This window comes from Phoenix dactylifera, chromosome 8 (assembly GCF_009389715.1).
Source record: "Phoenix dactylifera cultivar Barhee BC4 chromosome 8, palm_55x_up_171113_PBpolish2nd_filt_p, whole genome shotgun sequence".
Taxonomy (NCBI): domain Eukaryota; kingdom Viridiplantae; phylum Streptophyta; class Magnoliopsida; order Arecales; family Arecaceae; genus Phoenix; species Phoenix dactylifera.
The window spans coordinates 27,046,980-27,067,431 of NC_052399.1; the positions used below are offsets into that span (position 1 = coordinate 27,046,980).

Below are 20,452 nucleotides of genomic sequence, written 5' to 3' on the forward strand. Positions count from 1 at the left end.
TTCTATTCTCATTGTCCGCAAGTTCTCTAAGATGTGCATATGTGTGGTGAACAAAGCAACCAGATAGCCTGATAACTTCTGGCTTAGTCTATTAGCTCCCACATTGACTTTTCTAGAATGATAATTATTGAAATGTCATAATCCTTCAATAGCTCAAATCACCTCAACAATCTCATATTTATTTTCTTTTGAGTGAAGACGTATTTCAAGCTTTTATGGTCTATTAAATATTTCATATTACACTACATAAGTACTGCCTCAAAATTTTAAGAGCAAAAATCATTGTTGATAACTCATGAGGCTTTAGGTACTTAGAAGCATAAGATACCATCTTTCTATTTCACGTTAAAACACATTGCAAGCCTTTCTTGAAAGCATCACTATAAATAGTGAAACTTCCATTCCTAGAAGTAAGTGTGAATTGAAATGATAGTAGATGTTTGTTTAGCGCCAAAATATCTATTCACACTCTTTCTCCATTTGATCTCGTTTTGAATCAAGTAGGTCAAAGGCTATCCCGAGAAAGCTTGAATATTAGACACATTAGTTGGTTTACACTAATTTACAACTATCTCTGCCTTCTTTGGATTCATAAAGATGTCATCTTTAGAGATCATATACCCAAGGAAGGAGATTCTGTCCAGCCAAAACTTATATTTTTCAATTTAGGTTCCACACCACTATTCTCAAATGCTTCTCGTAATTCTCCTAGCTTTTACAGTACACCAAGATATCATCAAAGAAAATCAATACATATTGCTCTAAATTGGATTTAAAAATTCTATTAATTAAATTCATAAATGTTGCACGGATGTTCATCAGTCTGAAGGCTGTCTTGGGTTTACCTCCTAAGTTGTTGTTGGTGCATCATTAGCCATGATCTTGCATTAATAGTAGCTAAATCAGAGGTCAATTTATTCCCCATGTGGACTAGAGAACACGACATCATGGATGCTTTTGGAGTTAACCATGGCCAATTATGATGTAATGTTTGTGAATTGGATTAAATTAGATTTGGACTCTTAGCCTGACGAAAACACCAAAGATTAAAGGAGGAAAAATATGAGAATTTGTGCAGTCATATGTTTAATCCCATATTAATTGTACATTGGAGAATTCTTAGGTATTTCTACATAGCCAACAACCCCAAATAATATCTTATGACTATTTTTTTAGTTGAGATCCTTGATTGTTATAGTACTGGCCTACCTTAAGTTGTTTAAAAGAGCAATGCTAAAGATACCAATTCAGTCCCAAAAAAACTATCTAAGAGGATACGTTCCAAAAAATTCATGGATCAGTTGAAATATATAATAATATGCAAACATACATATGTGTAGGTTTTATGTGTGACCATAACCATATTTTCTCTAGCTTTAGCCATATTCATTTGCATTAGGCAACAAACTTCAAGCATGCAGCCCCATTTTTTAGCATTTTTTGAATTTTGAGGAGGTAGTCCATTTCAAGAATATGGGATAAAATATCATGATTCCATTACTTTGTGTTACGGGGGAACTCAGCCACCATGCCCCACGTGACCGACACGCGCGCCCAAGAAGACTACAGCGGCCCCTTGATCCAGTAACCCGACCCCGAGTCGGATATCTTCGGCTTCGCAGCCCGACCCCGAGTCGGTTGCCCCTTGATCCAGTAACCCGACCCCGAGTCGGATATCTTCGGCTTCGCAGCCCGACCCCGAGTCGGCTGCCCCTTGATCCAGTAACCCGACCCCGAGTCGGATATCTTCGGCTTCGCAGCCCGACCCCGAGTCGGCTGCCCCTTGATCCAGCAATCCGACCCCGAGTCGGCAATCTCTCGACAACGACAGGCTGTTCCCCTGAAGCACGCCACGACCCTCTACTCCACTACTCCCTGCAACGGTCGTATCCGGCGCTGCTCCACGATCTCCTGTAACAGCCGTACAAAGCGGAGCTCCACTACGCCCTGTCACGGCCGTACCCAGCGCTGCCCCACGACGCCCTGTAACGGCCATGTCAGTGGCAACTCCATCGTGCCACACGATGACCAACCCCCCAGAAGGACCCCCCAGCCTGGTATATATGCTGCGGGGGGGAGAAGGGGGGAGGTAAGCAAGAACTTCCAGTGCATTCTCCTACTACCTACAATTATCTCTCCTTCTCCTCCAATCTCCTCTGACTTGATCGTCGGAGGGCCCCCACTACCCCAGTGGTGGTGCGAGGCTTGCTTGCAGGTTTTCCGGTGGAAAGTGGAGCGTAATCAACACCAACCAAGGCGACTCAGACGGAACCCCGTTCACACCGCTGTGCCAATCGTTCTCGGTTTGGACCACCAGCAACAGTTGGCGCTAGAGGAAGGGCACGAATCTTAGAGCGATCGTAATGGCACGGCGAGGTGGTCGTGGAGCTTCCAATACCTCCGGTCGCGGGGCCTCTCGCGCCTCCGGCCGGGAGGCCGCTGCGTCTCCAACACATTCTCAGCAACACTCCACCGTTCCACCCCCCATTCAGATGGTCGAAGCCGCTCAGTTCGACCAGTTAGCCCAGCAGGTTCGCACCCTCGCGGAGGCAGTGCAGAACCTGCAGGATGTGATGTCTCGGGCGCCGCAGCGGGCCCAGGAGCCGCTGCTCCCTGAGCGCTCACCTGTCCTCCTCAACCCGCGCTCCTTCCTCTCCCATGGGGAGGAGCGCCGGCGCGAAGAAGACTCTCGAGCACGGTCCATTCTGCCGGGACCTTCCCATCGGAGCTGCGCGGGGTACGAGAGGCGGGCCCGAACGCGTTCCCAGACCCCCCAGTCCTCAAGGAACCCGCGCTCCAGTCGGTCCCCCTCTCGGTGCTCCTTGTCTCCCACCCATCGGTCGCGCTCTCTGGACCGGCGGGTGGACGATCTCCACCGACAACTCCAGGTCCTGAAGGGCCACTCCAAAGATCCCTTCGCCGACTTGGAGATCTCCTCCCAGCCGGCGCTTGCCTCGAGGATCCTGCGGACCCCGAATCCGCCGGGGTTTAAAATGCCGGCGATCGAGCCCTATGACGGGGCGGCGGACCCGCGAGATCACGTCGAGAGTTTCAGGACTCTTATGCTCCTCCACGGAGCATCAGATCCTCTCCTCTGCAAGGCCTTCCCAGCGACCCTCCGTGGCCCGGCAAGGGCGTGGTTCGCCGGCTTGGAGGCTAACTCAATCCAGTCCTTCGACCAGTTTACTCGCCTCTTCATCACCCATTTCGCCGTCAGTAGCCGGCGGCGACTGGTCTCCGACTCCCTCTTCGATATCCGGCAAAACGGGGGAGAAAGCTTGCGGGATTATCTTACCCGCTTCAACAAGGCTACGCTGGAAGTCCGGAACCTGAGCCAGGAGGTGGCTCTTTCAGCCCTGAAGCGTGGCTTCCGAAAGGGCAGACTCACCTTCTCCCTGGACAAACGCCTGCCGCGGAGCTTCCCGGAGCTGTTGTCCCGGGCGAACCAGTATGCGGACGCCGAGGAGGCGGCCGCCCACCGGAGCAAGGAGGCCGCCGAGATCCCTCCAAAGCTCGGGAAGAAAAGGCGAAAAGAGGCACGCCAGAGGAGGAGCCCGACGCCTCAACGTCGGCGCAGAAGCCTGTCGCCGGCGAGGAACCACGGCGCCCTACGCCCTCGTTCTCCGCCCCGACGTTTCAACCGGTACACTCCTCTCCTGACTCCCCGGACCCAGATCCTCATGGAAATCAAGGGGCGGGAGGACCTCCCGGTCTCGAGACAGATGAAGAAGATCCCTGGGAGGAGGCCCTCTCGGGCGTACTGTGAGTACCACCGAGACCACGGCCACGACACCGAAGACTGCTTCCAGCTTCGGGACGAGATCGAGGCTCTCATCCGCCGAGGGCGTCTCGGTCGATACGTGAACGACCGACGTCCCCCCGCAGACTCGCGTCCGGCCGACCAGGCCCCTCCGGAGCCTCGAGAGCAGAATCGACCCGTCGCGGGCGTGATCCATACTATCACTGGGGGCTGCCCCCGGCCCGAGAGGAACGCAGGGGTCTCTCAACCATGCGCCGGAGAGGAGGCCCACGATCCATGGCAACCTGAACAGCTCCGGCTTGGCAGGCTCCATCGCACCTGCACCTATATTTATAGCCAAACTGCGGCCCCCCGGTCGTTCCGATACGGGTGGCTCCAATAAATGCGGGCGCATTGAATCCGGAGCCGATCCGGCCCTCGAGGTGTATCTTCCCACGATTTCCTAAGCGTCATTCTTCTTAATCGCATTTTTTGTGCAGGACACTCCGGGTGGCCTGTACCCCTAGGTCCACGTATCTCCGCTCGCGCCCCAGGCCGCATCCGCCTCGAAGAACGCGCGTATCGCGGCCGCTTAACTGACACTCCTCGCAAGCAGCAACTGGCGATCTGATTTCCCAGGTAACCCCTTAATTAGCACTTAATGCCCATCTGGTGTTCTCCAGGCGACGCTTGGAGAGGAGGAGAAATACAATCGCAGCTGGCCATGGAGAAATTCCGTCGGGCGGCAAGCGACAGGCGCACGACCAGCGAGCGGAATTTTCCGAGGCTCGGCCCTCGAATGCCAGGCTAACCCGATGATCATCCCGGGAGCAGACTAGCCTGAAGCCCCGACCGGTCGCCTCGGCTTGCGCCAGCCTTGGCCGACCAACGAGCGGAATCTCCCGAGGCTCGGCCCTTGGATGCCAGGCTAACCCGATGATCATCCCGGGAGCAGACTAGCCTGAAGCCCCGACCGGTCGCCTCGGCTTGCGCCGGCCTTGGCCGACCAACGAGTGGAATTTCCCGAGGCTCGGCCCTCGGATGCCAGGCTAACCCGATGATCATCCCGGGAGCAGACTAGCCTGAAGCCCCGACCGGTCGCCTCGGCTTGCGCCAGCCTTGGCCGACCAACGAGCGGAATCTTCCGAGGCTCGGCCCTCGGATGCCAGGCTAACCCGATGATCATCTCGGGAGCAGACTAGCCTGAAGCCCCGACCGGTCGCCTCGGCTTGCGCCAGCCTTGGCCGACCAACGAGCGGAATCTCCCGAGGCTCGGCCCTCGGATGCCAGGCTAACCCGATGATCATCCCGGGAGCAGACTAGCCTGAAGCCCCGACCGGTCGCCTCGGCTTGCGCCAGCCTTGGCCGACCAACGAGCGGAATTTCCCGAGGCTCGGCCCTTCGATGCCAGGCTAACCCGATGATCATCCCGGGAGCAGACTAGCCTGAAGCCCCGACCGGTCGCCTCGGCTTGCGCCAGCCTTGGCCGACCAACGAGCGGAATTTCCCGAGGCTCGGCCCTTGGATGCCAGGCTAACCCGATGATCATCCCGGGAGCAGACTAGCCTGAAGCCCCGACCGGTCGCCTCGGCTTGCGCCAGCCTTGGCCGACCAACGAGCGGAATTTCCCGAGGCTCGGCCCTTGGATGCCAGGCTAACCCGATGATCATCCCGGGAGCAGACTAGCCTGAAGCCCCGACCGGTCGCCTCGGCTTGCGCCAGCCTTGGCCGACCAACGAGCGGAATCTCCCGAGGCTCGGCCCTCGGATGCCAGGCTAACCCGATGATCATCCCGGGAGCAGACTAGCCTGAAGCCCCGACCGGTCGCCTCGGCTTGCGCCAGCCTTGGCCGACCAACGAGCGGAATTTCCTGAGGCCTAACCCTCGGATGCCTGGCTTAGCGCCGGAAGAATTTTCTGAGGCCTAACCCTCGGATGCCTGGCTTAGCGCCGGAAGAATTTTCTGAGGCCTAACCCTCGGATGCCTGGCTTAGCGCCGGAAGAATTTCCTGAGGCCTAACCCTCGGATGCCTGGCTTAGCGCCGGAAGAATTTCCTGAGGCCTGACCCTCGGATGCCTGGCTTAGCGCCGGAAGAATTTCCTGAGGCCTAACCCTCGGATGCCTGGCTTAGCGCCGGAAGAATTTCCTGAGGCCTAACCCTCGGATGCCTGGCTTAGCGCCGGAAGAATTTTCTGAGGCCTGACCCTCGGATGCCTGGCTTAGCGCCGGAAGAATTTCCTGAGGCCTAACCCTCGGATGCCTGGCTTAGCGCCGGAAGAATTTTCTGAGGCCTAACCCTCGGATGCCTGGCTTAGCGCCGGAAGAATTTCCTGAGGCCTAACCCTCGGATGCCTGGCTTAGCGCCGGAAGAATTTTCTGAGGCCTGACCCTCGGATGCCTGGCTTAGCGCCGGAAGAATTTCCTGAGGCCTGACCCTCGGATGCCTGGCTTAGCGCCGGAAGAATTTCCTGAGGCCTGACCCTCGGATGCCTGGCTTAGCGCCGGAAGAATTTCCTGAGGCCTGACCCTCGGATGCCTGGCTTAGCGCCGGAAGAATTTCCTGAGGCCTGACCCTCGGATGCCTGGCTTAGCGCCGGAAGAATTTTCTGAGGCCTAACCCTCGAGAATTTTCTGAGGCCTAACCCTCGGATGCCTGGCTTAGCGCCGGAAGAATTTCCTGAGGCCTGACCCTCGGATACCTGGCTTAGCGCCGGAAGAATTTCCTGAGGCCTGACCCTCGGATGCCTGGCTTAGCGCCGGAAGAATTTCCTGAGGCCTGACCCTCGGATGCCTGGCTTAGCGCCGGAAGAATTTCCTGAGGCCTGACCCTCGGATGCCTGGCTTAGCGCCGGAAGAATTTCCTGAGGCCTAACCCTCGGATGCCTGGCTTAGCGCCGGAAGAATTTCCTGAGGCCTAACCCTCGGAGTCGGGAGTTAGCGAGACGCTACCAAGAGTTAAAAAGAAGAAGGACGAAAGTGAAATGAAGAAACTCTATTTGCATTAACTTTCATTGTTTCAGGGCCGAGACCCATACAACTTGGCAAAACGCCAACACACAAAGAAAAGAACAAAAATACAGAAGGTCAGCTTGGAGGAACCCCCGGGTCGAGAACGTCGGGCACGTCCGTAGGGGGTAGGGAGACGGTTGGAGAAGCAGCAGGCAATGGCGCCGGAGGGGAGTCGAGAAGGGAGATCCCACTCAGGTCAATTTCGGGGTACTTAGCCGACACCCTTGCCAGGCCTTCCTCGAAGCCTAAGACAAAGGAGTCGGACCCCGCGTCCGACATATCACGGACGAACTCGTCGGACTGACGATAGGCCTGTACCGCCTCCGACATATCATGGGTGAACTCGGCGGACTGACGATAAGCCTGTACCGCCTGACGCCCGATCTCCGCACTCTTCTCGGCCAGCGTCGCCTCTGCCCGCTCCATAATCTGAGCCTTCGCCTCCAAGACCTTCGCCACAATCCGGTCATCCGCCTCGGAGGAGACCCTCAGCAGATCAGCCTGAGCCTCCTTGTGCTTCGCCTCGGCAGCAATGCGAGCAGCCTCAGCCTCCTCCAGGCGCGAATGAAGCTCCTGGTCGCTCGCGCGGAACTTCTCCAAGGCCGACTCCAATTCGCCTAGCTTGGCTTCAAGAGACCGGATTCGGTTGCGGGCGTTGTCGGCTGACCGCTGGGCCTTCTCCCACCTCTCCCGGTAGTCGGCAGCCTTCCGGGACTGCTTCTCGGCCCGCTCCTCCGCCTTCTTGATCTCGCCCTCGAGACCCGAGGCAACCTTGAGTTGCTCCCGAGCCTCCAACAGTTGCTTCTCGAGGGTGGCGAAGCCGAGTGCCCGCTCTTCGGCCACCTGGAGCCTCGTCTCGAGGTCCCTGGTCGTCCTCTCCGCCGCAGCCTGACCTCCCTCCTCTACAGCCTTCAGTTGGCTCTCGGCCCTCGCCAGAAGCCTCGCCTGTTCCTCGTAGCACTCCTCCAGGCGGACCATGTACTGGGCGAGCTAAGAGATAGGAAAAACGAGGGCGTCAGGCGGGGATCAACAGAGCCTATAAATGAGAAAAGTGACCAAAAGAGCACTCACCGACATGAGACAGACGCAGCTGGCAGCCCCAACGTCAGGGACCCTCATCTCCCGGACCCGCCTGCGGTCCTTCTCCAGCAGCACCGTCTCGATGAGGTTTCGGGCGCCGGCGAAAGTGAAGGCCGACCCCGACTTCTCCCCGGAGTCGGACGGTGGTTCTGCAGCCTTACCCTTACCCATCGCTTGGGGAAGAGTCATGCTGACCATGTTCGGGGCGGGGACCGCCCCTGGAATTGACAGGGTCCCGCTCGGCCGGGGCCTCGGCGCGTCCCTCCTCGTATCATCCGGAGCCGACCGAGTCGAAGGCTGGGCTGGGGACCGATCACGTCCGACCCGTCCATCTCGGGCGCGCCCGGGTGATGCCTCCGGAGAAACGGTAGTCTCGGCATCGGAGGGCTGATACAGCGTCAACTTCCGGTCCGCGCCCGCGGCGTCCCCCTGATCGGTGGGTCCGGACCCGTCTGTCGGCGTCGGAGTCGCCTGCCGGCGGGACTTCTTCGCCGGTGGGGCCCCGCTCGGAGGAGCTCGTTTCTTCCTCCGGACTGCTTCCAGTAGGGACGTCCTACCAACAGCCGTTGCCTTGTCCGACCGCATGACGTCGTCGATCTCTGCAAAAAGGACGAGGTGGTCGAAGGTTGAGAAACTGAAGGAAAGAACGAGACGAAAGAGGAAAAAAGAGCTAAAAAAGAAATGGTGGCGGGCTCACGGTCAGCGGGGACCGAGCTCAGACCGACGTTCACCAAGGTATCCTCGGAAATAAGGCGAGCCACCGGGGGGAGCCGGCCCTCGGCAACCAACTCCTTCAAGACGGCAACGCCATCGGATTCCTCCCTCGACAACCTCGATAGGCCAATCGGGGACTTCATCGGCGTCTCCCAGGTTGCCCTGATTCCCCAAGAGGGATCTGCGTCAACGAAAAAGAAGCGCTCCTTCCAGCCGTGAATGGAGGTAGGAGCCTCCTTGACGAGGCCGCACCCTCGCCGCGCCGCAAAGCACACCACCCTTTATCCTGGGGGTGGCCGCTCAGGCCGTAGCATTCCCAAAAGACATTCAGGGTGGCGGGAACCTCGTGCATGCGGCAGAGAACCTGAAAGGCCGTCAGGGCGCGCCATGAGTTCGGCACCAGTTGCGTCGGCGCCACTCTTAAACCCCGAAGCACCTGAACGACTAAGTCCGAGGGGGGAAAGCGGAACCCGGCCTGAAGAATGCCCTCATTGATGGCAACCTTCCCTGGAGGAGGATGGGACATCCTCTCCTCAAGCCCCGGGAGTGTAACATTGCAGGCCTCGGGAAGGTGGTATCGAGCCACGAACCTATCTAGGTCTTCGGCGACCAACTCCGACTTAATGCGGTCTGCTCTCACTTCGTCCATCCCTAATGGCCAGTGAATCTACGGTCAGGACAGGGTTAAGAAGGGGGAAAGGACCGGAACGACTGGAGTACACTAATACAAAAGGAGAGTATGGAGAGCCCTAAATTAAAGAATGGGGCAACTCACCGGAAGAGAAGGAAAAACGGCTCCGAGAGCGTCAAAGGAGGAGCAAGCGAACAGTCCGACGGCAATGACGGCAGCGCAAAGGAGAAACTCGAAGATGTCTGTAAAGAGAAAGGCGGACGGAGGAGGACCCCCGGTTAAATAGGCGGAAAGGTGGGTGACGCCCCGGTGACGCCAGAGGACGCCTGGCTGCCGAAGGGTCGCTCGCGCCCCAAAGGCGAATCGACGCCATTAAGGAAGGATGTCCGCCGAAATCCTCAGACTGCCAGGTCAGCAACAACCGCCATACGCCATAAAGAAGACGGGGAGCTCGAAGCGCGCGCGCCTCTCCGAGGGATGGCGGCAATCTCGAAGCATCACTTCCTTCACCCGTTCCCCTTCTGGTTCCAGGCTCGGAAGTGGGGGGCTACTGTTACGGGGGAACTCAGCCACCATGCCCCACGTGACCGACACGCGCGCCCAAGAAGACTACAGCGGCCCCTTGATCCAGTAACCCGACCCCGAGTCGGATATCTTCGGCTTCGCAGCCCGACCCCGAGTCGGCTGCCCCTTGATCCAGTAACCCGACCCCGAGTCGGATATCTTCGGCTTCGCAGCCCGACCCCGAGTCGGCTGCCCCTTGATCCAGTAACCCGACCCCGAGTCGGATATCTTCGGCTTCGCAGCCCGACCCCGAGTCGGCTGCCCCTTGATCCAGCAATCCGACCCCGAGTCGGCAATCTCTCGACAACGACAGGCTGTTCCCCTGAAGCACGCCACGACCCTCTACTCCACTACTCCCTGCAACGGTCGTATCCGGCGCTGCTCCACGATCTCCTGTAACAGCCGTACAAAGCGGAGCTCCACTACGCCCTGTCACGGCCGTACCCAGCGCTGCCCCACGACGCCCTGTAACGGCCATGTCAGTGGCAACTCCATCGTGCCACACGATGACCAACCCCCCAGAAGGACCCCCCAGCCTGGTATATATGCTGCGGGGGGGAGAAGGGGGGAGGTAAGCAAGAACTTCCAGTGCATTCTCCTACTACCTACAATTATCTCTCCTTCTCCTCCAATCTCCTCTGACTTGATCGTCGGAGGGCCCCCACTACCCCAGTGGTGGTGCGAGGCTTGCTTGCAGGTTTTCCGGTGGAAAGTGGAGCGTAATCAACACCAACCAAGGCGACTCAGACGGAACCCCGTTCACACCGCTGTGCCAATCGTTCTCGGTTTGGACCACCAGCAACACTTTGAATCCACCAATTTATTGTATTCATCAAGGATCAAGCAATTTAGGAAAGAAAATAAATGATTGCCTATATTCCCCCACCATTAGACTTGTTCACAGACCGAACGGCCGTCCGTAAACCCAACCCTTAGACGAGTCAGATTAAGATTAAGATCTTGACGCTCAGCCCAAGCCCAGATGGCCCAACTCGGCCCAGCCTAGATTTATATATACTAGGCATATCCCAGCCCATATGTGAATCTGGCCTACCAGCCCATGGGAACTATAACTTGTTATCCTGCTTCTAAAGGCTTGTTTTGTTTGCAAAAAAAGAAGGAAAGAAAGTATAGTCAGCGGAGAAACAAAAAATTATCTTGATTGGTGTTTTTAAATAAGAAAGATGGGAAAGTAACATTTTTATTGAAATAAAATTCTCATGTTTTATAGAAAAAAAAAATCATAGAAGATATGAAAAAGCTACTTTTTCATTGGTTAAAAATTAAGGCTTTTAAGTACTCTTAAGCAATCAAAAACAATGAATAAAGTTGTTTTCTTTATTAATAATATAATAAGTATTTATACTATTTTTTAAAAAAAAATAGATACTTAATCAAATATAAGTCATTTTGAAATATGTCATATTTTTTTTCCAAATAATCAAACGTGTCAAATTTATATTTTCATATACCATATTCTCATAAGTTATCTCCTCAAAAAAACAAAAAAAATTACAGGAGAAACAATTCTTTCCACTTACTTGATTGAGTCCTAACTCAAAACTCTTTTTGTTCCTGGCAACTGACTCAACGGGCTATTAATCTATTTCGCATCAAAATCTAAACATTCCTCCGGATGAGAAGGGGCTTTCTCACGATGAAAACTCGAAACACAACAGCTAAATAATTTAAAAATCAAAATCTAAACATTCCTCACTATGAGAAGGGGCTTTCTTACAAAGATTAATTTAAAAAACAAAAAAATCTTCGAAGTAACTTCTAAACCAGCGTTGCATCCCTTTCTCTTTATCTCTCTCACCTTCTGTTCCTCGATGGAGAACTCTTGTGGGTATCAGTAAAAATGGGCGGAAAATAGCTCAAGAAAGACGGAAAAAATATTTTTTTATATATCTATCCATTAAGAATATTTTATTTTTTTTTAATTTTAAACGCTACTTTCTTGACCGCATTAGATGATGTAGATATATATGCTAAAAAAAAAGGATACACATGCAAAATAAATATTTTATAACGTTACATATGCAAATATCAATTTTGAAGGACTATTCATGCAAATTTCAGTATTTAGAAGAACATGTACATAAAAAAAAAAACTCAAAATAAAAACAGAGACATTTAGAAAAAGAAGAACAAAAATAAAGAAATTTAGATTTGACATGTATCAAACCTGCTTGTGATCCAACCTCTAGATTAAGATCTATAAGTTAAAAAGATGTCTAAATTCCTAGTTGATCTAAAATTAGATCAAGTATGAATCTGGTGCATCACAAGACATAACTAGCAAATATTATGATTAGTTAGATCATGCTAAAACACATAAGAGCTAGCTATTCACGTCCAGAGTTAAGCTCAGTAATTGACATGTTCAGTGGGTGAATTTCTTGCAAGAGTAAAACATTGCGCTTGGGCACAAGAGCTCCCAACCAGACTGTAGAGCAGGCAGACAAGGCAGGATTCTTTTTGCCAAATAAATTTCTGTAAGGGAAGAAAAAAACTTTTCTTAGAGGAGATGATCGAGTTTTAAGCAGTTGTTATCCTTGGCTAAGTCATCGACAACTTCTTTACAACCACTCCTCTCAGTAGGGTCTGAAGCTAGCAAATGAAGAAGAGCAACCACACTCCCAGCTTCACAGGCACCAACACAACATTCAAAAGAACTGGGCCGTAGCTCAGTTCGAAGTTTATGGAACCAAACAGTACTAGTTTACAATGGGCAACTCAAGAAAGTAGCAGGCATTCCATTACAATAAAGTGCTAATAGTACTACGCATCTACACAACCCTTCTTTACCCTCCCTCTGCTCTCTACACTGATGTACCGAAGACTGGAGGCGTCCCAACTTCCGGTCACCAACACCAAGCGGTCGGCGTGTTGTTCTTCAAAATATTATAAACTTTACGGCCAGCTAACATGGATTAGTAAACAAAAAAAAAAATAAAGAGTCAGTCATTAAACAAATAAACACATAAGTTAATCAACCAGTATAACATCAAGGTAGAGATCGCCACCTTTATAGCGCCTGAACAGCCGCTCGAGGAACAGTTGCTCCACGGCCAGCCAGCCTAAGTTCTCCAAAATCCGTCGCATCTTATCCCGATCTCTTGGATCCAATGCGCCGCCGTTCTTCGCCGTTAGGAAATTGAATAGCGACCTCGCCCAACCTTTCACGGCGTTAACGGCCGCCGCCACAAAGGAGCCGCGGATCCCCCGGCCCGGAGGCGGATCCGGATTGGGTGCATCTTGGGCTAGCTCATCCGATTTCGTTTGACGCGATGTATCCATGGCACGTGTCTCGCCGACCTTGACGGCGTTATCGACGTCGTCTACGCTCCGGTGGACGCCGGTTGCTTCCAAGCTGAGGGGCGCCGGTGCCCCGTGCCGTTGGAGCGGTTCGGCCGTCAGATCTCCGTTCGCAGCGCGATCGCTCTCGGCAACCGAGTGCGACGGGAACTCCCCTGACAGGGGAACGTTGACGGCGTTATCCTGGTTCGATTGGGAGTGTTCCACCGTCGGATCGCCCTCGACGGCTTTTTCCGTCACGTTAACGTTGGTGAGAGTCGGTTCTTCAAGATGTGCGGGCCGCACGCTGTTAACGGCGTTATCGTCCTCCGCCATCGGGTCGGCCATGTCCGCGTTCTCCGTCACGTTGACAGGGGACGGAGTGGGTTCTTGGATATCTGCTGGCGTCCCGCCGTTAACGAAGTCGTCTTCCTCGTTGACGGCGTCGCAGGGATTGGGAGGCTGAGGAGCCGGATCAGATGACCGGGAGGTGAACTTATCGACGACCCACTGCCGGAGCTTCTCCTTCGCGCCTTTGGTAGTCTCGTGAGTGATAATGAGCGCAGCTCCGGCGACGGCATAGGAAGCCAGCCGAATTCCCATCATAAAAGCCATCTCTCTCACAGACACTCTCTCAAACACAAACACCCACTTCGTGTAAGAAGGAAGAATTTTTAATGGAAGAGGTTGGGAATCTCGTCGCCTCCGTTTCGTTAGCAACGGCTGACGCTCCTTGCTGCACTTATTATCTAGTGAGAGTAAAGCGAGTTATGATGGTGACGGGATTCCGCAATGCTTCGTGCTTAAGCAAGCAACAGATGCTTCCGGAATGACCTAGTGGCTTCTCTCTTTTATAGTGCTTGCTGGACTAAGAATGAATAAGAACAAAAGCAGCTCATGCCATCCAATAGGATGGATACCTTTTTCTATTTAAAAAAACCAGTCTGTTCAAGTCTCTCTCCAACTTTTTTAAATTATATTTTTGGGAATTCAGTTCATTTCCATGTTTGAGCTGATGGCTGCTAGCATAAAAATTCTAGACCAAATTGATCTACTGGGAGCAACTAAAAATTCTCTCTCGAGTCGCAGCACTTCATTCTAGCGTTTCAAAGCATTTATCATACAAGGCAGCAAATAATCTGAAGATTGATCAAAATGGATAACTTGCACCATTCTTGATTCAACTTAGATGATTGGATGGTTATCTTCTCTACTGCAGTCTCATGCCGAACTATTAGGGCAACTTAATGAGAAGTCTTTTGAACTTAGAGTTAACCAACTGTGCATTATACTCTTCCTTGTCATTCTTTGCATGAACACATCTCTTAATACTTCGGAGCACTGCATTAGGTTGAAGTTATCTTTGCTCTGAACCGAAACCGCATTTCTCTGAGATTCATTATTTAGCTACTGAAATCTGGAATCTGTAAAGCATCTACTCACACATCGCATGGACTTGTCATTTGTATTGATGATTGAGTTGGCAGATGCTGTTGTCTGATCTATTACAGGTGGTAGCTGCAAGTGACAGTGGAATACAGGATCAGCCGCGCCAGAAGGTAAAATTACTGATAGGTTATGTTCACCTATGCTTAATTTTTTGATCACTAGTTACAAATGGCCCATTTATAGCTTCCAAATTCTTTCACTTTGGCAAGTATGGAATATCAGGAATTGCAGGAAACAATTACTTCCATAAAACAGCAGCTTGCTGATGCACTTGAAATGAGGGCTTCCTCTTAACAAATGCTAGAGGATCGGTCCTTTTGTTTTTTTTCGCCTGCTTAATTAGCCTCAATAGTAAACTGGTTACTAGCTTGGGTTATCAAGTAAGAAGTGGTATATAAGCAGCTTACATTTATCTTGAAATTATGCTCACATTCGGCTTAGTAATTAAATGAGCCAAGCTAGAGCTGCGCCTGCCTTACTCGAGCTCAGTTCGATTAAGTTCAACCATAAACAAATAAACATTTAATACATATTATATACTTTCTTACTTATAATGTATATAAATAAAATATTATTTGTGTATTTATTTATTAAGATGAAGGATGAACATAATTTATGATTAAAATATAATCTTGGAAATTAGATAGAAGTTTGTATGTGAAAGACTCGGGAGGTCTCGAGCTTTTGTCAATTCTCTTAAATGATTTGTTCTTGAACAGCTTATATTTATATGAAATTAAATGAACTAGCTCAAGCTAGCATTTATTACATAATCAGTTGAGATAAGCAGTGGCATGTTCAATGTTGTAACCCGCTGTTTATTATTTTAGCACTTTTTCTCATTTCATTGCTAATGAAACATAAGTTGGGTCTCCTCATAGTTTCTCTTAAGGAAAACAAAAAAAACAAAAAAGGGGAAAGGGCCAGAAAGAACATATTCTTTCGATCTTCTTAACTTCTTGCATAGTGCTTGAAAAATGATCCTTCACCCTCTAGCTTTCTTAAGGTGAACTTTGACGGTAATGTGTCCGAAAATTGAGGCAGAGGAAGAATGGGCTTTGTGATCAAAGATCATGACTCCAGACTAGTCGCAGCTAGAAGACGACGCATATTCGACATCTCAGTCATCGAAGCAGAGTTGATAGCTGCATGGGGGGGCATCACTTATGCGAGGCTAGTGTTGGGTGCGGACAGCATCTACCTTGAAGGGGATTCTGCTATGGTGATCGAATGGATTGAAGTACGATACAAATATAACGACGGACTACATGACATTCATAGGCTTTTGAAAGGATGTAGCTCCTTCATAATCATTCATGTCTGCCGAAAGATAAAAACTATTGCTGACTGGGTCGCCTCCTTTGCTGCACAACACTCGAAAGGGATCTTTTGGGATCATCACAAGTCTGCTCTGTTTTTTCTTCCTTAATTTCTCTTTTTTGATTTTATTGGTTGTACTCATGCGCGTTCAATGTGAGTTGCCATTGTATCAAACAAAACAAGGAGAGAAAATAAGCTTAGAAAAGTGGCCCTAACTTGTCATCACCACCCCCCTCCTTTCTCGATTTGGTTTTCGATTTGTCTACCGATAGAAATATGATAAACAGAGTTCTTACCTCAACTGCATCATATCCCTGCACTTTTTTTTCACAGCATTAAGATATTAAAAGGGAGGTGCCACAGGTTTGTTAGGTGTAAAGCACATTTCAGAGATCAATCATACTTCACTTTCGGCATCTGTCATCCAGTGGGGTTTGGTTTTGGAGTTGGGGAAGGGCAGAATTCTCTAGGTATGGCCAGGTGAAGGGATTCTTATAGGATAGCAGGTTTGGCAGTTTCATGGGCGGCCTGTGCTCTCTTGGAGTTGAGCTTCTTGGGCATGTGGTTCTTGTCTCTAAAGGGTCATGCCCTGATGCCCATGCCATGTCACCATGCGATAACAAGCATGTCATGGCAAGTAGCTTCATTCAGAATCTATTTTTGAGGAGAAATTATGCCTGTGCACTATGTAGCCGTGCATGCAGCCAATTACAGTTGTTCGTTCTAGTGGGTTCTATTCATCAAGCACTCATCTCGGTGCACGACTACAGGAATAAGCGGCTGTGATTATATGTATGTGTTGCCATGTGCTGCATGCAATATAGGGTATAATTTCTCGTTTTCGAGGCTGCTTAATTACAGTATAATGCTTTTGGAATCTGAAATCAGCTGAGCTAGATCTAGATTCTGGTGGATTTTTCTTTTTCGTTGCCGGATTTGCTGAGAACCCGGAAACTTAACCAAAAACTTGTAAGCAAAAACTGCATGCTGAATGAGAAAACAAATGAATTATTTCTATTCAAACACTGTTGGGTTGGGTGACGTCAAAATCATCACTTGACCCATTCCCATTGTTATGTTGGTTTGGATGGTTCGGACCTAAATGAGATCATATTTGAAAATATCTACGTACAAGGAGCAAACTTCGTAAAAAAGGATTTAATAATGTATTCTCTAACTCATTTTAAAACACCATGCAAGGAGAGAGGCTCTTTTCATGGCAAGAAGAAGTGGTTTCATGACATGCTCTTTACTTTCTTTAGCTCAAGCCCTAGTTGTCCAAGACTATTGGATGTATATCCAAGATGTTCCTTGGTGACTTTTCGCCATTGGAGTTGTTAGCAGGAAGATGGAGCTTGTGAAGAGGGGTCCATTGCAGTGGTGGTTTATTCAAGCTTGTAAGGAGCTAACCTCTTCAATCTTTATAATCTTTTGAATTGATAATTGGTAATCACTCATTTCAACTGAAAGTAAGGTTGCTTGAGTGTTATTCATTGTTTATAAAAAAGAAAAGAAAAAAAGAAGGCTTGACACTTGATGTCTTGAGGATCACACTCACAAACTGACAGACCACATGTTGATCATACAAATCCAGATGGTCAGTATATGGGCACCATCCATATCTTTATATTTCAATTTTCAAATATCATGCCTAGTAAAAATTTAATTAGAAGAGAGTAATACAAACTTACATAATCTACATTGAGTATTAATTACATCTGATGTTTATAACTGTGAACATCAATTTTTCTTCTGGTAATAAATTGTGTGGGATAATTCCCTCCCTTCCACTCGAAAGAAAAAGAACTATAAGCATCAAGTTTTGTTGATAAAATATTGATTTTATCAGTTAATAGGATCATAACAACTAGATATGCTAATATGAAACTAATACTTCATTTGTTTGTACACATCTTTCAAGAAAATTGAAAATTGAAACTTGTTTTACTACCTTTTTATCCAATGATATTTAATATGGAGTTCAGATTTCAGCTCTGAAATTGAAGAAAGGCAGTGCTACTACGACCAGATTAATATCTTTGATTTTTAAAATAGAAATCTACATTCTAATATACGCTCTAATGTTCCTCTCTACAACCCCGACCACTACTATTGGAGGCTTTAACTCATAAAAAGATTTAAATTTAATTAAAAAATAAAAAACAATCTTATCCCCCAGTGCGTTAGGTATTTCAAAGGTTTTAAAACTTTTATCTTTTTAGTCCCATATCGGATATATGGAAGCAAATCTTCTTGCTTAAATAAAATTCCTTTCTAATGAGCCCTACATTACTTCTCCACCTGAGAGAGATAAAGAATACTTCTCTTATGTTTTTTCTAATTTTTTATTTTTCATTTTGTTCTGTGAGTCATTCGGGTCAAACTTTTCCAACGATCGTACTTGTTAGAAGAGGATCAAGTTGAGCCGGATTATTTTATCTTGGAGATAAAATCGCTGCAGACCTGCACGTAAGAGGCAAATCGCATTTTTAGAGCAGTGTGCATTACATGCTTCAATCCAAATAAATTTACTACCAATTAATTTTTAAAAATAGATATTAAATTTTTAATTTTAATTTATTATTTTGGATCATATATAGTAATTTCTAGTTGCACTTATTATTTCCAACAGCGACCCCTACCCCAACCGAAAACACCCATCATCTCAAAAACGGACTTCAACTAAAGACCTTATCATATTTAATTTTGTATAAAAAAGATTAGTCATCTTGTTATTAATACAAGAGTAATCAGATAAAAATTATAAAGAAATAATAAAATAAAGAATTTTGTTGCCTTGGCTTTTCCAACTTTTATTTTTGCTAGTCTCCAATACAAAATGATAGGACAAGGTCCTTACAAAGTATGCATATTCCGACGCCCGTATGAGACTAAGCGCATGCTGTGCTCGCTACACCCAGATTTTTCCACCCACAGGTTAAGAAAAGTCTCTGCACTGGAAACAAAACGCACATAGCCATAACTTTTTTCCTTCTGATTGTTTCGACTTTGATACGGCTAGCAAGCGCAGGAGGCCTGTCGCTCATTAAACCGATCAAAATGACTTTTTTTTTTCGTAATTCGTACCACAAGTGCAGGAATGACTATCTTTGCTTGTCCTATTTCACCATTAAATGTCTAAGCCTCCTCTAACCCAAGGATCAAGATAGTATTGTACACATAAAAATATTGCTCTTCTTCATATGATTTTACCTTGCTACACAACAAACAGCTCTGCTCATATTTTCCTCAGGTGCACTATATAAGTATTTCTTTGTATTACTTTTAATAACTGTACATTCACTTGTGCCTCCTAAGAAACTAGACTGTATTTGGTCTTGAAGATATATCGTTTTAGGAGCTCGGCTCGGCAGCAAGATTGTAAAGGAGGCTCAAGCCTAGTTCTAAGCGAACAAACCAGACTCCAAGATTAATCAACTCATGAAAGTAAGCATCGACAAGAATCAAGCTTCGAAAATGGATGACTAAACCTCGATCGAGCTTGAGCAAATTTAAACATGCGACTGAGCTTGAGTAGCACTCTTGAAATATAATCTAGATCCCAAACAGGCCAAAGCTCAACTAATTAAGAAATTATACTGCACATTATATACAACCATATGGCCTTGCACGTTGGTAATTAATCACAAACTGCTCATTTCTTTAGCGGTGCACCAAGATAAGCACTTAAGAAATAGAGTCAACTAATTAGCTGGATCAGTTCGCTGCCATACTTGATACTTCAAGCCCTATCCAACTGCACATTGTACATAATAAGCGAGAGAGTTTACCCAAGAAAAATGGTATGCGAGAGAGTTTTCATATATTGAAAAGTGAGTACGTTTGTCAAGTCGTATGGAGGAAAACGATAACTAGTTCCATGGGCCACCGCCCCTATCACTTTCCAAGCCATGTTGACATCTTTTATTCTCCTCCCAATAGCATGGTCGGTGGTACGTGTTACCCCTCCATTGGCCCGTCCATTTCTGCCACGATCCCTGGGCCTTGAAACTCTTGGACGTATTGCCCCCGGCCTCTCAAATGAGAGGAATCCCCCACAGGCCAAGTAAAGCTCACATGCCTCCCTTCCCACTCTTTGCATTTAACCTTTTGCGCCTTTCAACCAGCTCAAACTCCAAACCTCTATAAAGACCCCAAGCCCCCCCTCCTATGTAGCCAAGAGAGAGTTGGAGAGATTTCCTCTAATTCGCATAACCCTTCAAAGCTCCCACTTCTATAGAGAAAACATGGCAAGTAGCTACTACCATCAAAATGGTCCTTATCATACATCTTCTTACTCACAAGCCCCTCCGTTGCCGCTCCACCTATGCTTCTTCCTCCTCACGCTCTTCCTGTTCATTGGCCTCTCATGGTACATGAGCTACGAATCGGCGTTCGAGAGCTTGATCGACCAAATCAAGCTCTTCCTCATAGTGTCGCCGCTGGTGCTGCTTCTGGTCGTCCACTGGCTGAGCAGCTGCGATCGGCGGCGGGTGCCTTTCTTTATCCCTTTGCCTGAGAGGGAGTCCTTCCATAGGGCCGGTGGATCGCCGTGGGGCGTCGCGCTTGTTCTGGTGCTTCTCATGTTTATGATCTCTTACCAGTCCTACTTCCATGAACGTTGGTTCCCGCTGCTAAGTCGATGA

General features: G+C 48.9%; 2 protein-coding genes across 2 annotated transcripts; one reads left to right on the top strand and one right to left on the bottom strand.

Moving 5' to 3' along the window:
• Positions 1-12,405: 12,405 nt before the first annotated feature.
• LOC103708636 lies at positions 12,406-13,797 on the bottom strand. Its single transcript, XM_008793657.4, has 2 exons — positions 12,767-13,797; positions 12,406-12,663 (listed from the first exon to the last, which is right to left on the bottom strand). The coding sequence occupies exons 1-2, from the start codon at positions 13,650-13,652 to the stop codon at positions 12,605-12,607; spliced, it is 945 nt and encodes a 314-aa protein (XP_008791879.2). The 5' UTR covers positions 13,653-13,797; the 3' UTR covers positions 12,406-12,604.
• A 6,256-nt stretch (positions 13,798-20,053) lies between these two features.
• LOC120111747 lies at positions 20,054-20,452 on the top strand. Its single transcript, XM_039129635.1, has one exon. It carries the CDS (start codon positions 20,054-20,056, stop codon positions 20,450-20,452), a length of 399 nt encoding a protein of 132 aa, XP_038985563.1.

Bases quoted from the DNA above. Each gene is read 5' to 3' on its own strand.
- LOC103708636 (XM_008793657.4), bottom strand. From the start codon at position 13,652: ATGGCTTTTATGATGGGAATTCGGCTGGCTTCCTATGCCGTCGCCGGA. The intron at 12,664-12,766 runs GTGGCGATCTCT...AATCCATGTTAG, and splicing joins GCTGTTCAGGCGCTATAAAG to CTGGCCGTAAAGTTTATAAT.
- LOC120111747 (XM_039129635.1), top strand. From the start codon at position 20,054: ATGGCAAGTAGCTACTACCATCAAAATGGTCCTTATCATACATCTTCT.